This window comes from Panulirus ornatus, chromosome 50 (assembly GCF_036320965.1).
Source record: "Panulirus ornatus isolate Po-2019 chromosome 50, ASM3632096v1, whole genome shotgun sequence".
Lineage (NCBI taxonomy): Eukaryota > Metazoa > Arthropoda > Malacostraca > Decapoda > Palinuridae > Panulirus > Panulirus ornatus.
Genome location: NC_092273.1, coordinates 762,324 through 788,547, shown reverse-complemented (window position 1 = coordinate 788,547; position 26,224 = coordinate 762,324). Strand labels below are relative to the sequence as shown.

The 26,224-nt window shown below is 41.6% G+C and overlaps 1 protein-coding gene across 6 annotated transcripts in view; it reads right to left on the bottom strand.

Moving 5' to 3' along the window:
• Positions 1 to 26,224, bottom strand: part of polybromo (protein) — a 471,093-nt gene that overhangs the window by 7,891 nt on the left and 436,978 nt on the right. For 4 of the 6 annotated variants that reach the window (XM_071691025.1, XM_071691024.1, XM_071691022.1 and 1 more), the window contains exons 31-32: positions 25,222 to 25,329; positions 7,089 to 7,188 (exon numbers count right to left, since the gene is read on the bottom strand). In XM_071691025.1, coding sequence (XP_071547126.1) covers positions 7,089 to 7,188; positions 25,222 to 25,329 — 208 coding nt within the window. The remainder of the gene's footprint in view (positions 1 to 7,088; positions 7,189 to 25,221; positions 25,330 to 26,224) is intronic. The other 2 variants (XM_071691026.1, XM_071691027.1) reach the window with 1 other exon arrangement.

Sequence of the window (26,224 nt, the reverse complement as noted above, 5' to 3'; positions counted from 1 at the left end):
GTACAGAATGGAAAAAGGTGAGAACAATGGAAGTAAGGGGAGTGGGGGAGGAATGGGATGTATTTAGGGAATCAGTGATGGATTGCGCAAAAGATGCTTGTGGCATGAGAAGAGTGGGAGGTGGGTTGATTAGAAAGGGTAGTGAGTGGTGGGATGAAGAAGTAAGATTATAAGTGAAAGAGAAGAGAGAGGCATTTGGACGATTTTTGCAGGGAAAAAATGCAATTGAGTGGGAGATGTATAAAAGAAAGAGACAGGAGGTCAAGAGAAAGGTGCAAGAGGTGAAAAAGAGGGCAAATGAGAGTTGGGGTGAGAGAGTATCATTAAATTTTAGGGAGAATAAAAAGGTGTTCTGGAAGGAGGTAAATAAAGTGCATAAGACATGGGAGCAAATGGGAACTTCAGTGAAGGGCGCAAATGGGGAGGTGATAACAAGTAGTGGTAATGTGAGAAGGAGATGGAGTGAGTATTTTGAAGGTTTGTTGAATGTGTTTGATGATAGAGTGGCAGATATAGGGTGTTTTGGTCGAGGTGGCGTGCAAAGTGAGAGGGTTAGGGAAAATGATTTGGTAAACAGAGAAGAGGTAGTAAAAGCTTTGCGGAAGATGAAAGCCGGCAAGGCAGCAGGTTTGGATGGTATTGCAGTGGAATTTATTAAAAAAGGGGGTGACTGTATTATTGACTGGTTGGTAAGGTTATTTAATGTATGTATGACTCGTGGTGAGGTGCCTGAGGATTGGCGGAATGCGTGCATAGTGCCATTGTACAAAGGCAAAGGGGATAAGAGTGAGTGCTCAAATTACAGAGGTATAAGTTTGTTGAGTATTCCTGGTAAATTATATGGGAGGGTATTGATTGAGAGGGTGAAGGCATGTACAGAGCATCAGATTGGGGAAGAGCAGTGTGGTTTCAGAAGTGGATCAGGTGTTTGCTTTGAAGAATGTATGTGAGAAATACTTAGAAAAGCAAATGGATTTGTATGTAGCATTTATGGATCTGGAAAAGGCATATGATAGAGTTGATAGAGATGCTCTGTGGAAGGTATTAAGAATATATGGTGTGGGAGGCAAGTTGTTAGAAGCAGTGAAAAGTTTTTATCAAGGATGTAAGGCATGTGTACGTGTAGGAAGAGAGGAAAGTGATTGGTTCTCAGTGAATGTAGGTTTGCGGCAGGGGTGTGTGATGTCTCCATGGTTGTTTAATTTGTTTATGGATGGGGTTGTTAGGGGGGTGAATGCAAGAGTTTTGGAAAAAGGGGCAAGTATGAAGTCTGTTGTGGATGAGAGAGCTTTGGAAGTGAGTCAGTTGTTGTTCGCTGATGATACAGCGCTGGTGGCTGATTCATGTGAGAAACTGCAGAAGCTGTTGACTGAGTTTGGTAGTGTGTGAAAGAAGAAAGTTAAGAGTAAATGTGAATAAGAGCAAGGTTATTAGGTACAGTAGGGTTGAGGGTCAAGTCAATTGGGAGGTAAGTTTGAATGGAGAAAAACTGGAGGAAGTAAAGTGTTTTAGATATCTGGGAGTGGATCTGGCAGCGGATGGAACCATGGAAGCGGAAGTGGATCATAGGGTGGGGGAGGGGGCGAAAATCCTGGGAGCCTTGAAGAATGTGTGGAAGTCGAGAACATTATCTCGGAAAGCAAAAATGGGTATGTTTGAAGGAATAGTGGTTTCAACAATGTTGTATGGTTACAAGGCGTGGGCTATGGATAGAGTTGTGCGCAGGAGGGTGGATGTGCTGGAAATGAGATGTTTGAGGAAAATGTGTGGTGTGAGGTGGTTTGATCGAGTAAGTAATGAAAGGGTAAGAGAGATGTGTGGAAATAAAAAGAGCATGGTTGAGAGAGCAGAAGAGGGTGTTTTGAAATGGTTTGGGCACATGGAGAGAATGAGTGAGGAAAGATTGACCAAGAGGATATATGTGTCGGAGGTGGAGGGAACGAGGAGAAGTGGGAGACCAAATTGGAGGTGGAAAGATGGAGTGAAAAAGATTTTGAGTGATCGGGGCCTGAACATGCAGGAGGGTGAAAGGCGGGCAAGGAATAGAGTGAATTGGATAGATGTGGTATACCGGGGTGGACGTGCTGTCAATGGATTGAATCAGGGCATGTGAAATTAAACAACCATGGAGACATCACACACCCCTGCCGCAAACCTACATTCACTGAGAACCAACCACTTTCCTCTCTTCCTACATGTACACATGCCTTACATCCTCGACAAAAACTTTTCGCTGCTTCTAACAACTTGCCTCCCACACCATATATTCTTAGTACCTTCCACAAAGCATCTCTATCAACTCTATCATATGCCTTCTCCAGATCCATAAATGCTACATACAAATCCATTTGCTTTTCTAAGTATTTCTCACATACATTCTTCAAAGCAAACACCTGATCCACACATCCTCTACCACTTCTGAAACCACACTGCTCTTCCCCAATCTGATGCTCTGTACATGCCTTCACCCTCTCAATCAATACCCTCCCATATAATTTACCAGGAATACTCAACAAACTTATACCTCAGTAATTTGAGCACTCACTCTTTTCCCCTTTGCCTTTGTACAATGGCACTATGCACGCATTCCGCCAATCCTCAGGCACCTCACCATGAATCATACATACATTAAATAACCTTACCAACCAGTCAACAATCAGTCACCCCCTTTTTTAATAAATTCCACTGCAATACCATCCAAACCTGCTGCCTTGCCGGCTTTCATCTTCCGCAAAGCTTTTACTACCTCATCTCTGTTTACCAAATCATTTTCCCTAACCTTCTCACTTTGCACACCAACTCGACCAAAACACCCTATATCTGCCACTCTATATATTATTATTATTATTATATTTTATTGTTGTTTTTTTATCATTTTGCTTTGTCGCTGTCTCCCGCGTTAGCGCGGTAGTGCAAGGAAACAGGCGAAAGAATGGCCAAACCCACCACATACACATGTATATACATACACATCCACACACGCAAATATACATAACTATACATCTCAATGTATACATATATATAGACACACAGACATATACATATATACACATGTACATAATTCATACTGTCTGCCTTTATTCATTTCCATCGCCACCTCGCCACACATGGAATAACAACCCCCTCCCTCCTCATGTGTGCGAGGTAGCGCTAGGAAAGACAACAAAGGCCCCATTCGTTCACACTTAGTCTCTAGCTGTCATGTAATAATGCACCGAAACCACAACTCTCTCTCCACATCCAGGCCCCACAGAACTTTCCATGGTTTACCCCAGACGCTTAACATGCCCTGATTCAATCCATTGACAGCATGTCGACCCCGGTATACCACATCGATCCAATTCAATCTATTCCTTGCACGCCTTTCACCCTCCTGCATGTTCAGGCCCCAATCACTCAAAATCTTTTTCACTCCATCTTTCCACCTCCAATTTGGTCTGCCACTTCTCATTCCCTCCACCTCTGAAACATATATCCTCTTGGTCAATCTTTCCTCACTCATTCTCTCCATGTGCCCAAACCATCTGAAAACACCATCTTCTGCTCTCTCAACCACACTCTTTTTATTACCACACATCTCTCTTACCCTATTATTACTTACCCGATCAAACCACCTCACACCACATATTGTCCTCAAACATCTCATTTCCAGCACATCCACCCTCCTGCACACAACCCCATCCATAGCCCACGCCTCACAACCATACAACATTGTTGGAACCACTATTCCTTCAAATATACCCATTTTTGCTTTCCGAGATAATGTTCTCGACTTCCACACATTATTCATGGCTCTCAGAATTTTCACCCCATCCCCCACCCTATGATTCAATTCCGCTTTCATGGTTCCATCCGATGCCAAAATCACTCCTAGTTGTTGTTCGCTGATGATACAGCGCTGGTGGCTGATTCGTGTGAGAAACTGCAGAAGCTGCTGACTGAGTTTGGTAAAGTGTGTGAAAGAAGAAAGTTGAGAGTAAATGTGAATGCAAGCAAGGTTATTAGGTACAGTAGGGTTGAGGGACAAGTCAATTGGGAGGTAAGTTTGGATGGAGAAAATCTGTAGGAAGTGAAGAATGTGTGGAAGTTTAGAACATTATCTCGGAAAGCAAAAATGGGTATGTTTGAAGGAATAATGGTTCCAACAATGTTGTATGGTTGTGAGGCATGGGAAATGGATAGAGTTGTGCGGAGGAGGAAGGATGCGCTGGAAATGAGATGTTTGAGGACAACATGTGGTGTGAGGTGGTTTGATCAAGTAAGTAATAATAAGGTAATGAGTGGTAATAAAAAGAGTGTGGTTGAGAGAGCAGAAGAGGTGTTTTGAAATGGTTTCATCACATGGAGTGAATGAGTGAGGAAAGATTGACCAAGAGGATATATGTGTTAGAGGTGGAGAGAACGAGGAGAAGTGGGAGACCAAATTGGAGGTGGAAAGATGGAGTGAAAAAGATTATGAGTGATTGGGGCCTGAACATGCAGGAGGGTGAAAGACGTGCAAGGAATAGAGTGAATTGGAACGATGTGGTATACTGGGGTCAACGTGCTGTCAATGGATTGAACCAAGGCATGTGAAGCGTCTGGGGTAAACCACGGAAAGTTCTATGGTGCCTGGATGTGGAAAGGGAGCTGTGGTTTTGGTGCATTATTACATGACAGCTAGAGACTGGGTGTGAACGAATGTGGCCTTTGTTGTCTTTTCCTAGCGCTACCTCGCGCACAAGAGGGGGAGGGGGTTGTTATTTCATGTGTGGTGGGGTGGCGATGGGAATGAATAAAGGCAGACAGTATGAATTATGTACATGTGTATATATGTATATGTCTGTGTGTGAATATATATGTATACGTTGAGATGTATAGGTATGTATATTTGCGTGTGTGGATGTGTATGTATATATATGTGTATGTGGGTAGGTTGGGCCATTCTTTTGTCTGTTTCCTTGAGCTACTTTGCTAACATGGGAGACAGTGACAAAGCAAAATAAATAAATAAATAAATATATCCCTAGGGATAGGAATGAATGAGTGAGGAAACACTGACAAAGATAAGAGGATATATATGTTAGACCTTAATTAAGGGAACAAGGAGAAGCAGGAGACCAAACTAGAAGTGGAAGGATGGAATGAAAAAGATTTTGAGCAATCGGGGCCTGAACATGGATGAGGATGAAAGGCGTACACGGAATAGTGTTAACTGGAATGATGTGGTTATGCTGGGGTCGACCTGCTGCCAATGGACTGAACCAGGGTATGTGAAACATCTGGGGTAAACCTAGGAAAGTTTTTTTTTTTTTTTTTTTTTTTTTTTCCCAAAAGAAGGAACAGAGAATTGGGCCAGGTGAGGGTATTCCCTCAAAGGCCCAGTCCTCTGTTCTTAACGCTACCTCGCTAATGCGGGAAATGGCGAATAGTTTGAAAGAAAAGAAAGATGTATATACGTGAAGGTGAAATCACAATTCAATAGTTCATATAATTCTATTTGACATGTAAATATTCTAAACATGTGGCACATGTTCCACATAATCTCCCTCATCAGGTGCCAATGATTAATAAAGTTTTCTAAATCCCACACCTGCCATAAAAATATCATCTTGTGTCTGCTATTCAAGACAACACAGAAACAAGATGAAAATTTCATGGTGCTGCTGGGATTTTAAAAACTTTATGGTGGTGTTGAGATTTTAAAACCTTTATGAGTTACTGGCTCCTGATGAGGCAAATTGTCTCCATGACACATGTTGTGCCACATGTATAGAAAAATTACATGTTAAATAAAATTCTATGAACTACTGAATTGGGATTTCTTATTCATAACTATCATCACAGACTAGTGTGATCAACATACCTATATGTATCTATGTGTGTATGTGAGTGGATGGGTCTTTCTTCAACTGATTCCTGACACTACCTCGCTGATGCGGGGAGCGGCACTCAAGTATATTGATAATAATGAATTACAGCACACAGAGTAATAAACAAATTGAAAAAGATACAAAAATGTGCGTGAGTTATATGTTGTCAAGGGTTTTGTATGAGAAAAAGAAAGTGTGGGACTGGAGTTGGATGTCAGCAACCCACTTCAGATGAGATTGAGGCAAGGGAAAAAAAAGACTTCCATCTGGGCCAGGAAGGAGGTACATAACAATAACAGCAGTGCTGGCACATGATGCCATCACCACTATTCCTCTTGAAACCCAAGCAGTATTACCTCCCTGGTTGGCGGTTGCCTGCCACTCATTACCGCCACATGACAAGTTGGTTTCATCCAGTAGTCAGGACAGATGGCAAAGATTGCAATGAATGAGTGGACAGAGCCATCAAGGCAAATGGGCCAATCAGTGAATGATACGTCAATGCATCTAGCCAGGTGACCAATATGTACTTGAACATCAAGTCTTGCACTTTCTGAAGAAGACTTGTGAAATCAAAACATTAAAAAAATCGCAGCCTAACCTAACTGTTTCTATACTATCCAGTATTCCACTTAACAAAAATGTAGGTTTTGCTGTAATTTCATTTTGATTCCCATGGACTGACCAAAAGTGACAGAGTAGCAGCAGTGTAACCATAAAAGACTGGCTGGCTGAGTTAGACAAGTAGCCTGCCACTCTTGCCAAGAAGGAACAATTTAGCCATCCTTCTTTGATTGAGTGTCTTTGTAAAATTGATCTGAATCATTTGGATTTTCATCTTTTTCACTGAAAATCTATCTATTATGTTCTGAGAGCAGTAATTAATAAGTTGGTATGGGTTGGCACAATTTTTACAAGCTACAGGGAAATGTACTATAAGTCTGGCAGCACAATGAAAGGGGTGGGTAGGGGCACAGCTTATATGTAAAAGCCACCATCAATTACAGTGAAGATCCAGCCTCTAACCTCTTCACTCTTCTCTATCATAACAAATCCTCTTGCATGTTTACTTTCTCAGATATTTCACCCACCGCCAGTCTTTCCTATATACTTTACTTATGTATTCTTAGTTAGTCCACATCCATCCTCAGCACATGCCCATGACATGAATGCACTTCATCTTTGCTGTATCATAAACTATTGCTAATTTCATTATTGTAAACAATAGTAACTTACTTGATATAAGCTTCTGAATGGAGCAGTCTGTGTGTCCTGGGGGGAGGACCTATGAAGATAGGATCGCAAGATCTTGGAGGAACCGGACTACCATTCACACCTGGCAGAGAAAACAGTCAGCATCAACAACACATTGTATTAAATGAGCTAAAATGAAAAAAAAATTGATAAGGGTTTTGTATTTTGCATTTCTATATAATAGAGATAGATTAAGAAAAGAAATTTTATAGCTAGGTTGCAAAGACTAGACCTCAGCAATTTCCTGAATTCCCTGTTACAATGAACTTTGTAATTTGGGAATTGTTAGTAAACATGTCTAAGAATAATATCCTTCCATCAAGTAAGACAATTATCCTTCAGCAGACCTCCTTGCATCTTGTGATAAACTATTTATTGGCTTCAACCACCATTAAAAGTCCCAGCTGATGTTTGCATTCCACCAATTACTCATAAATGTCACTAGCAGCCTACAACCACCTGTAAAAAATATCTTACATGCAACTTAACCAGAAAATGTTATGGAGTGCACATGTGTTACCTGGATTTGATGCCATGTTCATTTTTGGGATTAACAACCAGACACTGAAGAAAAGTCATCGGCTTGCAATCTTTTATGATTTTTAATGGACAGATTCCTTACACTTCATCCAATATATCTATAAGGTAGCTTGTAAGACAAGAACTATGGAAACTGTTACACACACACACACACGCACACACACACATATCTATTTATTATACTTTGTCGCTGTCTCCTGCGTTAGCGAGATAGCGCAAGGAAACAGACGAAAGAATGGCCCAACCCACCCACATACACATGTATATACATACACGTCCACACACGCACATATACATACCTATACATCTCAACGTATATATATATATATATATATATATATATATATATATATATATATAGATCTACAAGCTCTTCACCATTTCCATTTACAACACTGAACACCCCATGTATACCAATTATTCCCTCAACTGCCACATTACTCACCTTTGCATTCAAATCACCCATCACTATAACCCGGTCTCCTGCATCAAAACCACTAACACACTCATTCAGCTGCTCCCAAAACACTTGCCTCTCATGATCTTTCTTCTCATGCCCAGGTGCATATGCACCAATAATCACCCATCTCTCTCCATCAACTTTCAGTTTTACCCATATTAATCGAGAATTTACTTTCTTACATTCTATCACATACTCCCACAACTCCTGTTTTAGGAGTACTGCTACTCCTTCCCTTGCTCTTATCCTCTCACTAACCCCTGACTTTACTTCCGAGACATTCCCAAACCACTCTTCCCCTTTACCCTTGAGCTTCGTTTCACTCAGAGCCAAAACATCCAGGTTCCTTTCCTCAAACATACTACCTATCTCTCCTTTTTTCACATCTTGGTTACATCCACACACATTTAGACACCCCAACCTGAGTCTACGAGGAGGATGAGCACTCCCCGCGTGACTCCTTCTGTTTCCCATTTTTTTAGAAAGTTAAAAAATACGAGGGGAGGATTTCTGGCCCCCGCTCCCGTCCCCTCTAGTTGCCTTTTACGACACGTGAGGAATGCGTGGGAAGTATTCTTTCACCCCTATCCCCAGGGATAATATATATATATATATATATATATATATATGGATTTGTATGTAGCATTTATGGATCTGGAGAAGGCATATGATAGAGTTGATAGAGATGCTCTGTGGAAGGTATTAAGAATATATGGTGTGGGAGGAAAGTTGTTAGAAGCAGTGAAAAGTTTTTATCGAGGATGTAAGGCATGTGTATGTGTAGGAAGAGAGGAAAGTGATTGGTTCTCAGTGAATGTAGGTTTGCGGCAGGGGTGTGTGATGTCTCCATGGTTGTTTAATTTGTTTATGGATGAGGTTGTTAGGGAGGTGAATGCAAGAGTTTTGGAAAGAGGGGCAAGTATGAAGTCTGTTGGGGATGAGAGAGCTTGGGAAGTGAGTCAGTTGTTGTTCACTGATGATACAGCGCTGGTGGCTGATTCATGTGAGAAACTGCTGAAGCTGGTGACTGAGTTTGGTAAAGTGTGTGGAAGAAGAAAGTTAAGAGTAAATGTGAATAAGAGCAAGGTTATTAGGTACAGTAGGGTTGAGGGTCAAGTCAATTGGGAGGTGAGTTTGAATGGAGAAAAACTGGAGAAAGTGAAGTGTTTTAGATATCTGGGAGTGGATCTGGCAGCGGATGGAACCATGGAAGCGGAAGTGGATCATAGGGTGGGGGAGGGGGCGAAAATTCTGGGGGCCTTGAAGAATGTGTGGAAGTCGAGAACATTATCTCGGAAAGCAAAAATGGGTATGTTTGAAGGAATAGTGGTTCCAACAATGTTGTATGGTTGCGAGGCGTGGGCTATGGATAGAGTTGTGCGCAGGAGGATGGATGTGCTGGAAATGAGATGTTTGAGGACAATGTGTGGTGTGAGGTGGTTTGATCGAGTGAGTAACGTAAGGGTAAGAGAGATGTGTGGAAATAAAAAGAGCGTGGTTGAGAGAGCAGAAGAGGGTGTTTTGAAGTGGTTTGGGCACATGGAGAGAATGAGTGAGGAAAGATTGACCAAGAGGATATATGTGTCGGAGGTGGAGGGAACGAGGAGAAGAGGGAGACCAAATTGGAGGTGGAAAGATGGAGTGAAAAAGATTTTGTGTGATCGGGGCCTGAACATGCAGGAGGGTGAAAGGAGGGCAAGGAATAGAGTGAATTGGAGCGATGTGGTATACCGGGGTTGACGTGCTGTCAGTGGATTGAATCAAGGCATGTGAAGCGTCTGGGGTAAACCATGGAAAGCTGTGTAGGTATGTATATTTGCGTGTGTGGACGTATGTATATACATGTGTATGGGGGGGGTTGGGCCATTTCTTTCGTCTGTTTCCTTGCGCTACCTCGCAAACGCGGGAGACAGCGACAAAGTATAATAAAAATAAAAATAAATATATATATATTTTTTTTTTGGCTTTGTCGCTGTCTCCCGCGTTGGCGAGGTAGCGCAAGGAAACCATATATATATGTGAAGACTTTTGAAACGGTGTGCAACAGTTGAACATCACTGTTTAAACTTATGGTACAATGCTGTTGAAAGTGATTATTTTCACGAGTAGACAATAGTTTTAAAACTACTGCAAGTGAATAAATGGAGATGGTATTACCAAGAGGAGCCTAGCCAACACTTGAGTGACATAACATAGCTGCCTGCGTCAGGCTGTGTCATTCCTGTCCAGGTAGAGGAGGTACTCAGCGAGGCTTTTGGCTGTTGGGAAGTTCATAGAGTCGATGTAGGAGTGTGGCGGTGCCTGCTTGGTGTAGCTGCCCAGTCCATACACCACAGGTACCACATCCAACCTGCCACACAGCTTATATCTATCAGCCATCACAACTCAACCCAACACACTGATATGGACAGTATGATCTGTCCATGGCAAGAAGAAAATATGGGTGTTTCATCCGTTAAAAATCATACGGTTAACACACAAAGCTCATATTTTCATATGGGAGGTTGAAACCACTAACAACGCAATATTCATTGGATAAAGATTATAAATTTTTTAGAGCTGATGTTGCTTGTGTATATGTAGTATGTCTCTGACAAACATAACAACTTATGCTACTTTACTGTGACTAAACTTAAGCCGACTTGTGTCACTTGCTATGCCATAAACTGTCACTTGTTTTGAAAAGGTAATTTAGTGTGGTGATGCAAGTCTAGAAGTTAGTGGACTTTAAGAAAGCCCCTCAAATATATATATATATATATATATTTTTTTTTTTTTTTTTTTTTTTATACTTTGTCGCCGTCTCCCGCGTTTGCGAGGTAGCGCAAGGAAACAGACGAAAGAAATGGCCCAACCCCCCCCCCCCACACACATGTACATACACACGTCCACACACGCAAATATACATACCTACACAGCTTTCCATGGTTTACCCCAGACGCTTCACATGCCTTGCTTCAATCCACTGACAGCACGTCAACCCCTGTATACCACATGACTCCAATTCACTCTATTTCTTGCCCTCCTTTCACCCTCCTGCATGTTCAGGCCCCGATCACACAGAATCTTTTTCACTCCATCTTTCCACCTCCAATTTGGTCTCCCTCTTCTCCTTGTTCCCTCCACCTCCGACACATATATCCTCTTGGTCAATCTCTCCTCACTCATTCTCTCCATGTGCCCAAACCATTTCAAAACACCCTCTTCTGCTCTCTCAACCACGCTCTTTTTATTTCCACACATCTCTCTTACCCTTACGTTACTTACTCGATCAAACCACCTCACACCACACATTGTCCTCAAACATCTCATTTCCAGCACATCCATCCTCCTGCGCACATCTCTATCCATAGCCCACGCCTCGCAACCATACAACATTGTTGGAACCACTATTCCCTCAAACATACCCATTTTTGCTTTCCGAGATAGTGTTCTCGACTTCCACACATTTTTCAAGGCTCCCAAAATTTTCGCCCCCTCCCCCACCCTATGATCCACTTCCGCTTCCATGGTTCCATCCGCTGACAGATCCACTCCCAGATATCTAAAACACTTCACTTCCTCCAGTTTTTCTTCATTCAAACTCACCTCCCAATTGACTTGACCCTCACCCCTACTGTACCTAATAACCTTGCTCTTATTCACATTTACTCTCAACTTTCTTCTTCCACACACTTTACCAAACTCAGTCACCAGCTTCTGCAGTTTCTCACATGAATCAGCCACCAGCGCTGTATCATCAGCGAACAACAACTGACTCACTTCCCAAGCTCTCTCATCCCCAACAGACTTCATACTTGCCCCTCTTTCCAGGACTCTTGCATTTACCTCCCTTAGGGAAGAGCAGTGCGGTTTCAGAAGTGGTAGAGGATGTGTGGATCAGGTGTTTGCTTTGAAGAATGTATGTGAGAAATACTTAGAAAAGCAAATGGATTTGTATGTAGCATTTATGGATCTGGAGAAGGCATATGATAGAGTTGATAGAGATGCTCTGTGGAAGGTATTAAGAATATATGGTGTGGGAGGCAAGTTGTTAGAAGCAGTGAAAAGTTTTTATCGAGGATGTAAGGCATGTGTACGTGTAGGAAGAGAGGAAAGTGATTGGTTCTCAGTGAATGTAGGTTTGCGGCAGGGGTGTGTGATGTCTCCATGGTTGTTTAATTTGTTTATATATATATATATATATATATATATATATATATATATATATATATATATATATATATTATTTTTCATACTATTCGCCATTTCCCGCATTAGCGAGGTAGCGTTAAGAACAGAGGACTGGGCCTTAGAGGGAATATCCTCACCTGGCCCCCTTCTCTGTTCCTTCTTTTGGAAAATTAAAAAAAAAAACGAGAGGGGAGGATTTCCAGCCACCCGCTCCCCCCCTTTTAGTCGCCTTCTACGACACGCAGGGAATACGTGGGAAGTATTCTTTCTCCCCTATCCCCAGGGATATATATATTATATTATATTTTTTTTTTATTATACTTTGTCACTGTCTCCCGCGTTTGCTAGGTAGCGCAAGGAAACAGACGAAAGAAATGGCCCAACCCCCCCATACACATGTATATACATACGTCCACACACACAAATATACATACCTACACAGCTTTCCATGGTTTACCCCAGACGCTTCACATGCCCTGATTCAATCCACTGACAGCACGTCAACCCCGGTATACCACATCGATCCAATTCACTCTATTCCTTGCCCTCCTTTCACCCTCCTGCATGTTCAGGCCCTGATCACACAAAATCTTTTTCACTCCATCTTTCCACCTCCAATTTGGTCTCCCTCTTCTCCTCGTTCCCTCCACCTCCGACACATATATCCTCTTGGTCAATCTTTCCTCACTCATTCTCTCCATGTGCCCAAACCACTTCAAAACACCCTCTTCTGCTCTCTCAACCACGCTCTTTTTATTTCCACACATCTCTCTTACCCTTACGTTACTTACTCGATCAAACCACCTCACACCACACATTGTCCTCAAACATCTCATTTCCAGCACATCCATCCTCCTGCGCACAACTCTATCCATAGCCCACGCCTCGCAACCATACAACATTGTTGGAACCACTATTCCTTCAAACATACCCATTTTTGCTTTCCGAGATAATGTTCTCGACTTCCATACATTCTTCAAGGCCCCCAGAATTTTTGCCCCCTCCCCCACCCTATGATCCACTTCCGCTTCCATGGTTCCATCCGCTGCCAGATCCACTCCCAGATATCTAAAACACTTCACTTCCTCCAGTTTTTCTCCATTCAAACTCACCTCCCAATTGACTTGACCCTCAACCCTACTGTACCTAATAACCTTGCTTTTATTCACATTTACTCTTAACTTTCTTCTTCCACACACTTTACCAAACTCAGTCACCAGCTTCTGCAGTTTCTCACATGAATCAGCCACCAGCGCTGTATCATCAGCGAACAACAACTGACTCACTTCCCAAGCTCTCTCATCCCCAACAGACTTCATACTTGCCCCTCTTTCCAAAACTCTTGCATTTACCTCCCTAACAACCCCATCCATAAACAAATTAAACAACCATGGAGACATCACACACCCCTGCCACACACCTACATTCACTGAGAACCAATCACTTTCCTCTCTTCCTACACGTACACATGCCTTACATCCTCGATAAAAACTTTTCACTGCTTCTAACAACTTTCCTCCCACACCATATATTCTTAATACCTTCCACAGAGCATCTCTATCAACTCTATCATATGCCTTCTCCAGATCCATAAATGCTACATACAAATCCATTTGCTTTTCTAAGTATTTCTCACATACATTCTTCAAAGCAAACACCTGATCCACACATCCTCTACCACTTCTGAAACCACACTGCTCTTCCCCAATCTGATGCTCTGTACATGCCTTCACCCTCTCAATCAATACCCTCCCATATAATTTACCAGGAATACTCAACAAACTTATACCTCTGTAATTTGAGCACTCACTCTTATCCCCTTTGCCTTTGTACAATGGCACTATGCACGCATTCTGCCAATCCTCAGGCACCTCATATATATATATATATATATATATATATATATATATATATATATATATATATATATATATATAAGTATCTACCTAAAATCAAAAATGAGAAGAACCATCATAATGGAGTTGCACGGACTGTGATCCTTGCTGTGGTTACAAGAATGTTCTTCCGCCCACCAGTGATGCTACTACGTTTGTGAATCAAGAACCATTGCAACACAAACCTCGCCAGGTGGTAGAGTGTCCCGCAGTGTATCGAGACAAACTTCCCCAGAACTTTTTTAAAGGGGAAGTAAATGTTTATAGTTGTGTTACTGGAGTGATAGTTTTCATACATGGTGCTTTGACAAGAAAATAGTGAAATTGGAAAAAATGTAGCTTAGACATTGAAGCTTATTGATACAGTGGTTAAATTGATGAGAACTACTATTGACGTTTGTGCAAATACTTTATACATTTCCCTTTTCCATAGCCAGAAGTTGAACCATTATGTGACATTCATTTTTTCATTTCATTTCAAGCTAGAAGTTTCAGTTTTCTAAATTATTTCTTACATTTTTCATATGTATATATATGTATATGTGTGTGTGTGTGTGTGTATGTGCATATGTATGTGTATGTATATGTATATATATATATATTATCCCTGGGGATAGGGGTGAAAGAATACTTCCCATGCATTCCTCGCATGTCGTAGAAAGCGACTAGAGGGGACGGGAGCGGGGGGCCAGAAATCCTCCCCTCCTTGTATTTTTTAACTTTCTAAAATGGGAAACAGAAGAAGGAGTCACGCGAGGAGTGCTCATCCTCCTCGAAGGCTCAGACTGGGGTGTCTAAATGTGTGTGGATGTAACCAAGATGTGAAAAAAGGAGAGATAGGTAGTATGTTTGAGGAAAGGAACCTGGATGTTTTGGCTCTTAGTGAAACGAAGCTCAAGGGTAAAGGGGAAGAGTGGTTTGGGAATGTCTTGGGAGTAAAGTCAGGGGTTAGTGAGAGGACAAGAGCAAGGGAAGGAGTAGCAGTACTCCTGAAACAGGAGTTGTGGGAGTTTGTGATAGAATGTAAGAAAGTAAATTCTCGATTAATATGGGTAAAACTGAAAGTTGATGGAGAGAGATGGGTGATTATTGGTGCATATGCACCTGGGCATGAGAAGAAAGATCATGAGAGGCAAGTGTTTTGGGAGCAGCTGAATGAGTGTGTTAGTGGTTTTGATGCAGGAGACCGGGTTATAGTGATGGGTGATTTGAATGCAAAGGTGAGTAATGTGGCAGTTGAGGGAATAATTGGTATACATGGGGTGTTCAGTGTTGTAAATGGAAATGGTGAAGAGCTTGTAGATTTATGTGCTGAAAAAGGACTGGTGATTGGGAATACCTGGTTTAAAAAGCGAGATATACATAAGTATACGTATGTAAGTAGGAGAGATGGCCAGAGAGCGTTATTGGATTACATGTTAATTGACAGGTGCGCGAAAGAGAGACTTTTGGATGTTAATGTGCTGAGAGGTGCAACTGGAGGGATGTCTGATCATTATCTTGAGGAGGCTAAGGTGAAGATTTGTATGGGTTTTCAGAAAAGAAGAGTGAATGTTGGGGTGAAGAGGGTGGTGAGAGTAAGTGAGCTTGGGAATGAGACTTGTGTGAGGAAGTACCAGGAGAGACTGAGTACGGAATGGAAAAAGGTGAGAAAAACGGAAGTAAGGGGAGTGGGGGAGGAATGGGATGTATTTAGGGAATCAGTGATGGATTGCACAAAAGATGCTTGTGGCATGAGAAGAGTGGGAGGTGGGTTGATTAGAAAGGGTAGTGAGTGGTGGGATGAGGAAGTAAGATTATTAGTGAAAGAGAAGAGAGAGGCATTTGGACGATTTTTGCAGGGAAAAAATGCAATTGAGTGGGAGATGTATAAAAGAAAGAGACAGGAGGTCAAGAGAAAGGTGCAAGAGGTGAAAAAGAGGGCAAATGAGAGTTGGGGTGAGAGAGTATCATTAAATTTTAGGGAGAATAAAAAGATGTTCTGGAAGGAGGTAAATAAAGTGCATAAGACAAGGGAGCAAATGGGAACTTCAGTGAAGGGCACAAATGGGGAGGTGATAACAAGTAATGGTGATGTGAGAAGGAGATGGAGTGAGTATTTTGAAGGTTTGTTGAATGTGTTTGATGATAGAGTGGCAGATATAGGGTGTTTTGGTCGAGGTGGTGTGCAAAGTGAGAGGGTTAGGGAAAATGATTTGGTAAACAGAGAAGAGGTAGTAAAAGCTTTGCGGAAGATGAAAGCCAGCAAGGCAGCAGGTTTGGATGGTATTGCAGTGGAATTTATTAAAAAAGGGGGTGACTGTATTATTGACTGGTTGGTAAGGTTATTTAATGTATGTATGACTCATGGTGAGGTGCCTGAGGATTCACGAAATGCGTGCATAGTGCCATTGTACAAAGGCAAAGGGGACAAGAGTGAGTGCTCAAATTACAGAGGTATAAGTTTGTTGAGTATTCCTGGTAAATTATACGGGAGGGTATTGATTGAGAGGGTGAAGGCATGTACAGAGCATCAGATTGGGGAAGAGCAGTGTGGTTTCAGAAGTGGTAGAGGATGTGTGGATCAGGTGTTTGCTTTGAAGAATGTATGTGAGAAATACTTAGAAAAGCAAATGGATTTGTATGTAGCATTTATGGATCTGGAGAAGGCATATGATAGAGTTGATAGAGATGCTCTGTGGAAGGTATTAAGAATATATGGTGTGGGAGGAAAGTTGTTAGAAGCAGTGAAAAGTTTTTATCGAGGATGTAAGGCATGTGTACGTGTAGGAAGAGAGGAAAGTGATTGGTTCTCAGTGAATGTAGGTTTGCGGCAGGGGTGTGTGATGTCTCCATGGTTGTTTAATTTGTTTATGGATGAGGTTGTTAGGGAGGTGAATGCAAGAGTTTTGGAAAGAGGGGCAAGTATGAAGTCTGTTGGGGATGAGAGAGCTTGGGAAGTGAGTCAGTTGTTGTTCGCTGATGATACAGCGCTGGTGGCTGATTCATGTGAGAAACTGCAGAAGCTGGTGACTGAGTTTGGTAAAGTGTGTGAAAGAAGAAAGTTAAGAGTAAATGTGAATAAGAGCAAGGTAATTAGGTACAGTAGGGTTGAGGGTCAAGTCAATTGGGATGTAAGTTTGAATGGAGAAAAACTGGAGGAAGTAAAGTGTTTTAGATATCTGGGAGTGGATCTGGCAGCGGATGGAACCATGGAAGCGGAAGTGGATCATAGGGTCGGGGAGGGGGTGAAAATCCTGGGAGCCTTGAAGAATGTGTGGAAGTCGAGAACATTATCTCGGAAAGCAAAAATGGGTATGTTTGAAGGAATAGTGGTTCCAACAATGTTGTATGGTTGCGAGGCGTGGGCTATGGATAGAGTTGTGCGCAGGAGGATGGATGTGCTGGAAATGAGATGTTTGAGGACAATGTGTGGTGTGAGGTGGTTTGATCGAGTAAGTAACGTAAGGGTAAGAGAGATGTGTGGAAATAAAAAGAGCGTGGTTGAGGGAGCAGAAGAGGGTGTTTTGAAATGGTTTGGGCACATGGAGAGAATGAGTGAGGAAAGATTGACCAAGAGGATATATGTGTCGGAGGTGGAGGGAACGAGGAGAAGTGGGAGACCAAATTGGAGGTGGAAAGATGGAGTGAAAAAGATTTTGTGTGATCGGGGCCTGAACATGCAGGAGAGTGAAAGGAGGGCAAGGAATAGAGTGAATTGGATCGATGTGGTATACCGGGGTTGACGTGCTGTCAGTGGATTGAATCAGGGCATGTGAAGCGTCTGGGGTAAACCATGGAAAGCTGTGTAGGTATGTATATTTGCGTGTGTGGACGTATGTATATACATGTGTATGGGGGTGGGTTGGGCCATTTCTTTCGTCTGTTTCCTTGCACTACCTCGCAAACGTGGGAGACAGCGGCAAAAAAAATATATATATATATATATATATATATATATATATATATATATATATATATATATATATATTTTTTTTTTTTTTTTTGTTTGATGATAGAGTCGCAGATATAGGGTGTTTTGGTCGAGGTGGTGTGCAAAGTGCGAGGGTTAGGAAAAATGATTTGGTAAACAGAGAAGAGGTAGTAAAAGCTTTGCGGAAGATGAAAGCCGGCAAGGCAGCAGGTTTGGATGGTAGTGCAGTGGAATTTATTAAAAAAGGGGGTGACTGTATTGTTGACTGGTTGGTAAGGTTATTTAATGTATGTATGACTCATATATATATATATATATATATAATAAAAAGAGTAATAAAAATGTAATATGTAATAAAAATAGTGTGGTTGAGAGAGCAGAAATGGTTTCGTCACAGGGAGAGAATGAATGAGAAAAGATTGGCAAAGAGGATATATGTGTCAGAGGTGGAGGGAACGAGGAAAAGTGGGAGACCAAATTGGAGGTGAAAAAGATTTTGAGCGATTGGGCTTCAACATACAGGAGGGTGAAAGGCGTGCAAGGAATAGAGTGAATTCGAATGATGTGGTATACTAGGGTCAGTGTGCTGTCAATGGATTGAACCAGGGCATGTGAAGCGTCTTGGTTAAACCATGGAAAATTTTGTGGGGCCTGGATGTGGAAAGGGAGCTATAGTTTTGGAGGGTACCATTTCATGTGTGGCAGGGTGGCGACGGGAATGGATGAGGGCAGCATATGTATATATGCATATGTCTGTGCATGTATATGTATACGTTGAAATGTATAGATATGTATATATACTTATGTGGGCATGTATGTATATACATGTGTGTGTGGGTGGGTTGGGCCATTCTTTCATCTGTTTCCTTGCGCTCCCTTGCTAATGCGGGAGACAGTGACAAAGTATAATAAATATAAATAAATGGATAAAATAAATATATTTCCCTGGGGATAGGGGAGAAACAATACTTCCCACGCATTCCCTGCATGTTGCAGAAGGCAACTAAAGGGGACAGGAGCGGAGGGCTAGAAACCCTCTAAAACTTTCTAAAAGGGGAAACTGAAAAAGGAGTCATGCGGGGAGTACTCATCCTCCTTGAAGGCTCAGATTGGGGTGTCTAAATGTGTGTAGATATAACCAAGATGAGAAAAAAGGAGAGATAGGTAGTATGTTTAAGAAAAGGAACCTGGGTGTTTTGGCTCTGAGTGAAATGAAGTCAAGGGTTAGTGAGAGGACAAGAGCAAAGGAAGGAGCAGCACTACTCCTGAAGCAGGAGTTGTGGGAGTATGTGATAGAGTGTAAGAAAGTAAACTTTAAATTGATATCGGTAAAACTGAAAGTGGATGGAGAGAGATGGGTGTTTATTGGTGCCTGTGCAGCTGGTCATGGGAAGAAAGATCTTGAGAGGCAAGTCTTTTGGGATCAGCTGAGTGTGTTAGTAGCTTTGATGCATGAGAACGGGTTATAGTGATGGGTGATTTGAATGCAAAGCTGAGCAATGTGGCAGTTGAGGGAATAATTGCCATACACGGGGTGTTCATTGTTGTAAATGGAAATAGTGAAGAGCTTGTAGATTTGTGTGCTGAAAAAGACTGGTGATTGGGAATACCTGGTTTAAAAAGAGAGATATACGTAAGTATACATATGAAAGTAGGAGAGATGGCCATAAAGCATTATTGGATTACATGTTAATTAATGGGTGCATGAAAGAGAGAATTTTGGATGTTAATGTGCTGAGAGAGGCAACTGAAGGGATGTCTGATCATTATCTTGTGGAGGCGAAGGGGAAAATTTTTTGAGGTTTTCAGAAAAGAAGAGAGAATGTTGGGGTGAAGAGAGTGGTGAGAGTAAGTGAGCTTGGAAAGGAGACTTTTGTGAGGAAGTACCAAGAGAAATTGAGTGCAGAATGGAAAAAGGTGAGAGCAAATGACATAAGGGGAGTGGGGGAGGAATGGGATGTATTTAGGGAAGCAGTGATGACTTGCGCAAAAGGTGCTTATGGCATGAGAGAGGTGGGAGGTGGGCAGATTAGAAAGAGTGGTGGGATTAAGAAGTAAGATTGTTAGTGAAAGAGAAGAGAGGCATTTGGATGATTTTTGCAGGGAAATAATGCAAATGACTGGGAGATTTATAAAAGAAAGAGGCAGGAGGTTAAGAGGAAGGTGCAATAGGTGAAAAAGGGCAAATGAGAGTTTGGGTGAGAGAGTATCGTTAAATTTTAGGGTGAATAAAAAGATGTTTTGGAAAGAGGTAAATAAAGCATGTAAAACAAGAGGACAAATGGGAACATTGGTGAAGGGGCCTAAAGGGGAGGTAATAACAAGTAGTGGTGAAGTGAGGAGATGGAGTGAGTATTTTGAAGGTTTATCAAATGTGTTTGATGATAAAGTGGCAGATATAGGGTGTTTTGGATAAGGTGGTATGCAAAGTGAGAGGGTTCGGTTAGGTAAACAGAGAAGAGGTAATAAAATCTTTGCGGAAGATGAAAGCTGGCAAGGCAGTGGGTTTGGATAGTATTGTAGGGGAATATACTAAAAAAAGGAGGTGACTGTATTGTTGATTGGTTGGTGGGGATATTTAATGTATGTATGCTTCATGGTGAAGTGCCTGAGGATTGGCGGAATGCATGCATAGTTCCACTGTACAAAGGCAAAGGGGATAAAGATGAGTGTTCAAATTACAGAGGTATAAGTTTGTTGAGTATTCCTGGGAAATTATATGGGAGGATATTGATTGAGAAGGTGAAGGAATGTACAGAGCATCACATTGGGGAAGAGCAGTGTGGTTTCAGAAGTAGTGGAGGATGTGTGGATCAGGTGTTTGCTTTCAAGAATGTATGTGAGAAATACTTAGAAAAACAAATGGATTTGTATGTAGCATTTTGGATTTGGAGAAGGCATATGATAGAGTTGATAGGGATGTTCTGTGGAAGGTGTTAGGAGTATATGGTGTGGGAGGTAAGTTGCTAGAAGCAGTGAAAAGTTTTTATCGAGGATGTAAGGCATGTGTTCGAGCAGAAAGAGAGGAAATTGATTGGTTCCCAGTGAATGTCGGTTTGCGGGAGGGGTGTGTGGTGTCTCTATGGATGTTTAATTTGTTTATGGATGGGGTGGTTAGGATGGTGAATGCAAGAGTTTTGGAGATAGGGGCAAGTATGCATTCTGCTGTGGATGAGAGGCCTTCGGAAGTGAGTGAGTTGTTGTTCCCTGGTGAAACAGTGATGGTGGCTGATTCGGGTGAAAAGCTGCAGAAGCTGGTGACTAAGTTTGGTAAAGTGTCTGAAAGAAGAAAACTGAGAGTAAATGTGAATACGAGCAAGGTTATTAGGTTCAGTAGGGTTGAAGGACAAGTCAATTGGGAGGTAAGTTTGAATGGAGAAAAACTGGAGGAAGTGAAGTGTTTTAGATATCTGGGAGTGGATTTGGTCGCGGATAGAACCATGGAAGCGGAAGTAAGTCACAGGGTGGGGGAGGGGGCGAAGGTTCTGGGAGTTTGTTGAAGAATGTGTGGAAGGCGAGAATGCTATCTTGGAGAGCAAAATTGGGTATATTTAAAGAATAGTAGTTCCAACAATGTTATATGGTTGCGAGGCGTGGGCTATAGATAGGGTTGTGCGGAGGAGGGTGGATGTGTTGGAAATGAGATGTTTGAGGACAATATGTGGTGTGAGGTCGTTTGATCGAGTAAGTAATGAAAGGGTAAGAGAGATGTGTGGTAATAAAAAGAGTGTGGTTGAGAGAGAAGAAGATGGTGTATTGAAATGGTTTGGTCACATGGAGAGAATGAGTGAGGAAAGACTGACAAGAGGATATATGTGTCAGAGGTGGAGGGAATGAGAAGTGAGAGACCAAATTGGAGGTGGAAGGATGGAGTGAAAAAGATTTTGAGCAATTGGAGCCTGAACATACAGGAGGGTGAAAGGCGTGCAAGGAATAGAGTGAATTGGAATGACATGGTATACCAGCGGCGATGTGGTGCCAATGGATTGAACCAGGGCACGTGAAGCGTCTGGGGTAAACCATGGAAAGTTATGTGGGGCCTAGATGTGGAAAGGGAGCTGTGGTTTTGGTGCATTACACTCTTATACATGCATTTGCTCCTCTACAGAAGGCTTTCTTACCAGCCAACAGCTGTACCCTACCCCATATATCCTTACCACATCCCAAAAAGCATTCCACTCGACTCTGTCTTATGCTTTCTCCAGACCTATTAAAGCTGCATACAACTTCTTATCTTTCACTAAATACTTTACCAGTCATTTCTACCTCAAAAATCTGATCCAAACATCCCCTACCTTTTCTAAAACCCCCTTGCTTTTCATTTATTCTGCATTCAGCCACTTCCATCACTCTATCAATTGACATTCTTGCATACATTTTTCCTGGTAAACTTAAGATTTATTCCCCTATAGTTGCTACATACATCCTCAGCACTTATTCTTTTGAATAAAGGAACAATAATAGCTTTCACCCAATCCTATGGCACAACCTTCTGTTCTCATGATAAATTACACTTAAGATGCATCCACTCTATCATACTTTCTCCTCCATACTTCAGCTCTTCAGCCATAATCCCATCCACTCCAAGTGTCTTTCCTACCTTCAGCCTCATTCTTTATCTTCTTACCTCCCCTTTTGCTATAGGCCCTTGCACTTCTATCCTCTTCCTTCCAGCCTCCACACCTACGCATATAACAACTGCTGCCTTTCCTTCTCCCACATTCATTAGTTCTTCAAAATACTCTTTCCATCTTACTTTCACTTCCTCCTTTTGATTCAGCAACTCCCCTTCTTTACTTCTCACATTAATATATTTCCACTTTTACATCCACCTCCTTCTCTTTCACCTCCTTTGAGTATAGTTTATTATCCCAAAACTTTTCACTTAACTTTCTTCCAAAATCTTCATTTACTCTTTCTTTGCTTTCCTCAATCAACTTCTTAACATTCTGCTTATATATTCCATATTCTTCCCTACTCTTTTGCTGAACTTCCACTGGTCCATTCCTATTGAGCAATCTGCCATATGTCTTTAACTTCTCTTCCACAGCATTTCTGATCTCTTCTGTCCACCATGCACTGCTCTCTTTATTCCTATATCTCACTACCTTGTATCTGTCTACTAATTCTGCAACCTTTAAGAATATTTTCTAAACAATTTACACACCTCATTCACACATGAATGCATTCCTACATTCACTGCACTTCCATCAAAGCTTTCAGTTCCCTTCCTTTCACACTCCTCCCAACACTTTTCCTGATTCATCTTCTTGCTTGCTAACACTTTTACATCTCCATTCTTCCTTACACCATACCACCACTTCTCCCTGATCCTCATCCCCACAAGAACTGTGAAGTGGTCAGTTTCCAAGGAATCCTCTCACGACTCTAGCATCCAGCATGGCCTTTCTCAATCTTTCATCCTCTGCTACATGGTCAATTAAAGCCTTTTGCTCTTCTCTTCCATCATTCCTCATCCAAGTATATCTGTAGATCATCTTATGAAAAAAAAAAGGTGTTTGCAAGGACTAAAACCCTATAAGCACGTTTTTCTTATTCTCAAAACCACTTATACAGTTATTCAAATTTCTACAGAAAAGCTTCAATTCATCCTTACCTCATACAATCTTCATAATTACAGCCACAAATAAACATGCCCAAGAATAATTCACAATCCCAATCTTTCCTTTCATCCACACTATTCTTAATCAATTCCATCCATGTTCTGTAACACCCTACCACACTCTTGGTGATAGAAGAATTGCACATCGTTCTTTACCTCTCCGATCTTCACCACACCTCCTTCCATACACTCCCATAACTTGCATTCATTTATATTTTCACTCCACACATCCTGCCCAAGGATATGGGTTTCCCTAAACCCCCGTACATCCAAACTACAACTTTCAAACCTCTCTGCAAGCTCCCTCCTTTTACTCTCACTAGTCATCCCATCTACATTCAGTGCCACCATCCTCAATCCCTCATCTCATTTAATCCTTGGCAAAACTGGTAGACTCCAGTGCCACTTCTTAGCCTTTTGTGCCTCACCCATGACAGGTCACTAGGAAAGGGCAACTCAAGTGCAGTGTTTCCAGAGGCAGTGAGGCTCCAAAATTGGCCAAAAACTAAGAAGTCAAAGCACACCTCAGACATCTGCCTAAATTTAAAAGGACTGCTCTGATGGACTTAGGCAACAACACTCCCTTTAGTTCCACCCCTAAGGGGTGTATTAATAAGGTTACTGTGAGAAGGTGGGGTGAGACTTTGATATTCTAGTAAAACTAGAGTATCTCCTTGAGGCAGTGAAACTTGACAACCTTCCCTAATTTTGAGCTTCTTTCTTTACTTTTCACAGTAGCAGCAACTCCTAATCTCATTGGTTAACAAACTGCCACTGTGTAAAGATTTGTAGATGTTTTTGAAAAATAGGAAACAATGTCAGATAAATGAGAGTAAGATGAAGACAGTAAGTGGTGGGTACAGGTTGTGATGGGGATGGTTGGTGGAGTGGATAGTTGGTGATGAGGACAGTCGGTGGTGTTGTCTGTTTATTTATTGAACAGCTGTGAGTGTAGAAACTTGGTATGTAGAAACTTGGTAATGTGAAGTCAGTTATAGTGAAAGTTGAGATTGTTCAAAGTTGGCATAGCAATCTGGTAATGTAAATGTGTTATGGTTAGCATATCTATGTAGTTACTAGTGTGAGAGTCTGTGAACAGCTGATGGTATGAATTAATTCATATAATCTATGGCAGATCATAAGGAAAACTAGGCAGCCAAAGATGCAGACAGATCAAAATACACTAATTCAGTTCAGTAATAGTATGGAGAGTGTGAACAGTCAGGATGGATGGTTGGTGTCAAAAGGTGGAAGGTGGTACGGATAACACTGCTGGTGGTGTGGGCAAATTTTCACGTAGGGAGATGATACTGTGGACAGTTTGTGTGCAAAAAATGGAAATATAGACAGTTAGTGGTATGGACAAAAAATAATCTTGAAAATTACTAGTGTTGGCAGCTTTGTATATCATTTGTTTGTAGTAGAGGCTGCTGGTTGTGTATACTCTTGCCAGTGTGGAGAGCGATGGCTTGAGTGATGCAATCACTATAGGAGAGTACTGGAATACTCACCTAAAGCAAAACATTGTAAGTGGCCAGACTGACTGCTGGGTCCAAGCCCAGTGAAAGAAGACACAACCATTCCTGGAGGGTATGGACTCCCTCGACCTTGAAGTATTCCTGAAATCATGCAACTCATGCAAAATTCCACCTAAAAAATGAATAAATACTTGCATGCAAAATCAATATTCAAACTCAGGGACTCCTCAAATAAATACCAAAATGATGTAATTTATAACAAAAGAACAAGAAACGAATAGTAGTATATAAAAACTAAAATCAATTTGCATTCCATACAAACAAACCCTAGATGGGATGAAATACTCTATGAACAAAACTGGAAGTTAAAACTCAGGATACACTTTATTGATTAGTATGCCCTCACAAACATACCAATCCACATATATCCTTGGAGACAACGAGAAAGAATACTTCCATATTCCCTGCACATCATAGGAGACAACTAAAAGGGCCGGGAGCAGGGGTCTGAAAATCATCTGTTTCACTTCAAAAGAAGGAACAAAGAAGGGGACCATGTGAGGATTTTCATTCTAAGGCTCAGTCATCTGTTTCTGATGCTTCCTTATTAAGGTAGGAAATGGTGAATATGTGAGGGAAAAAATATACTTGATCACTGTTTCCCACATGAGCAAGGTAGCACTAGGAAACAGACAAAGAAAGACCCATCGACTCATACATATATAAGAACACACATGCACATATACATATAAAGGGGACTAAAAGTGGAAACAGAAGGAGTCAAGCAGGGAGTGCTCATCCTCCTCAAAGGCTTAGATTGGGGTGTCTGAATGTAAGTGGATGTAACCAACATGAGAAGAAGGGAGAGATAGGTAGTATGTTTGAGGAGAGAAACCTGGATGTTCTGGCTCAGAGTGAAATGAAGCTCAAGGGTAAAGGGAAAGATTGGTTTGGAAAAGTCTTGGGAGTAAAGTCAGGGGCTGGTGAGAATATATGAGCAAAGGAAGGAGTAGCACTCCTCCTGACAGAAAAGTTG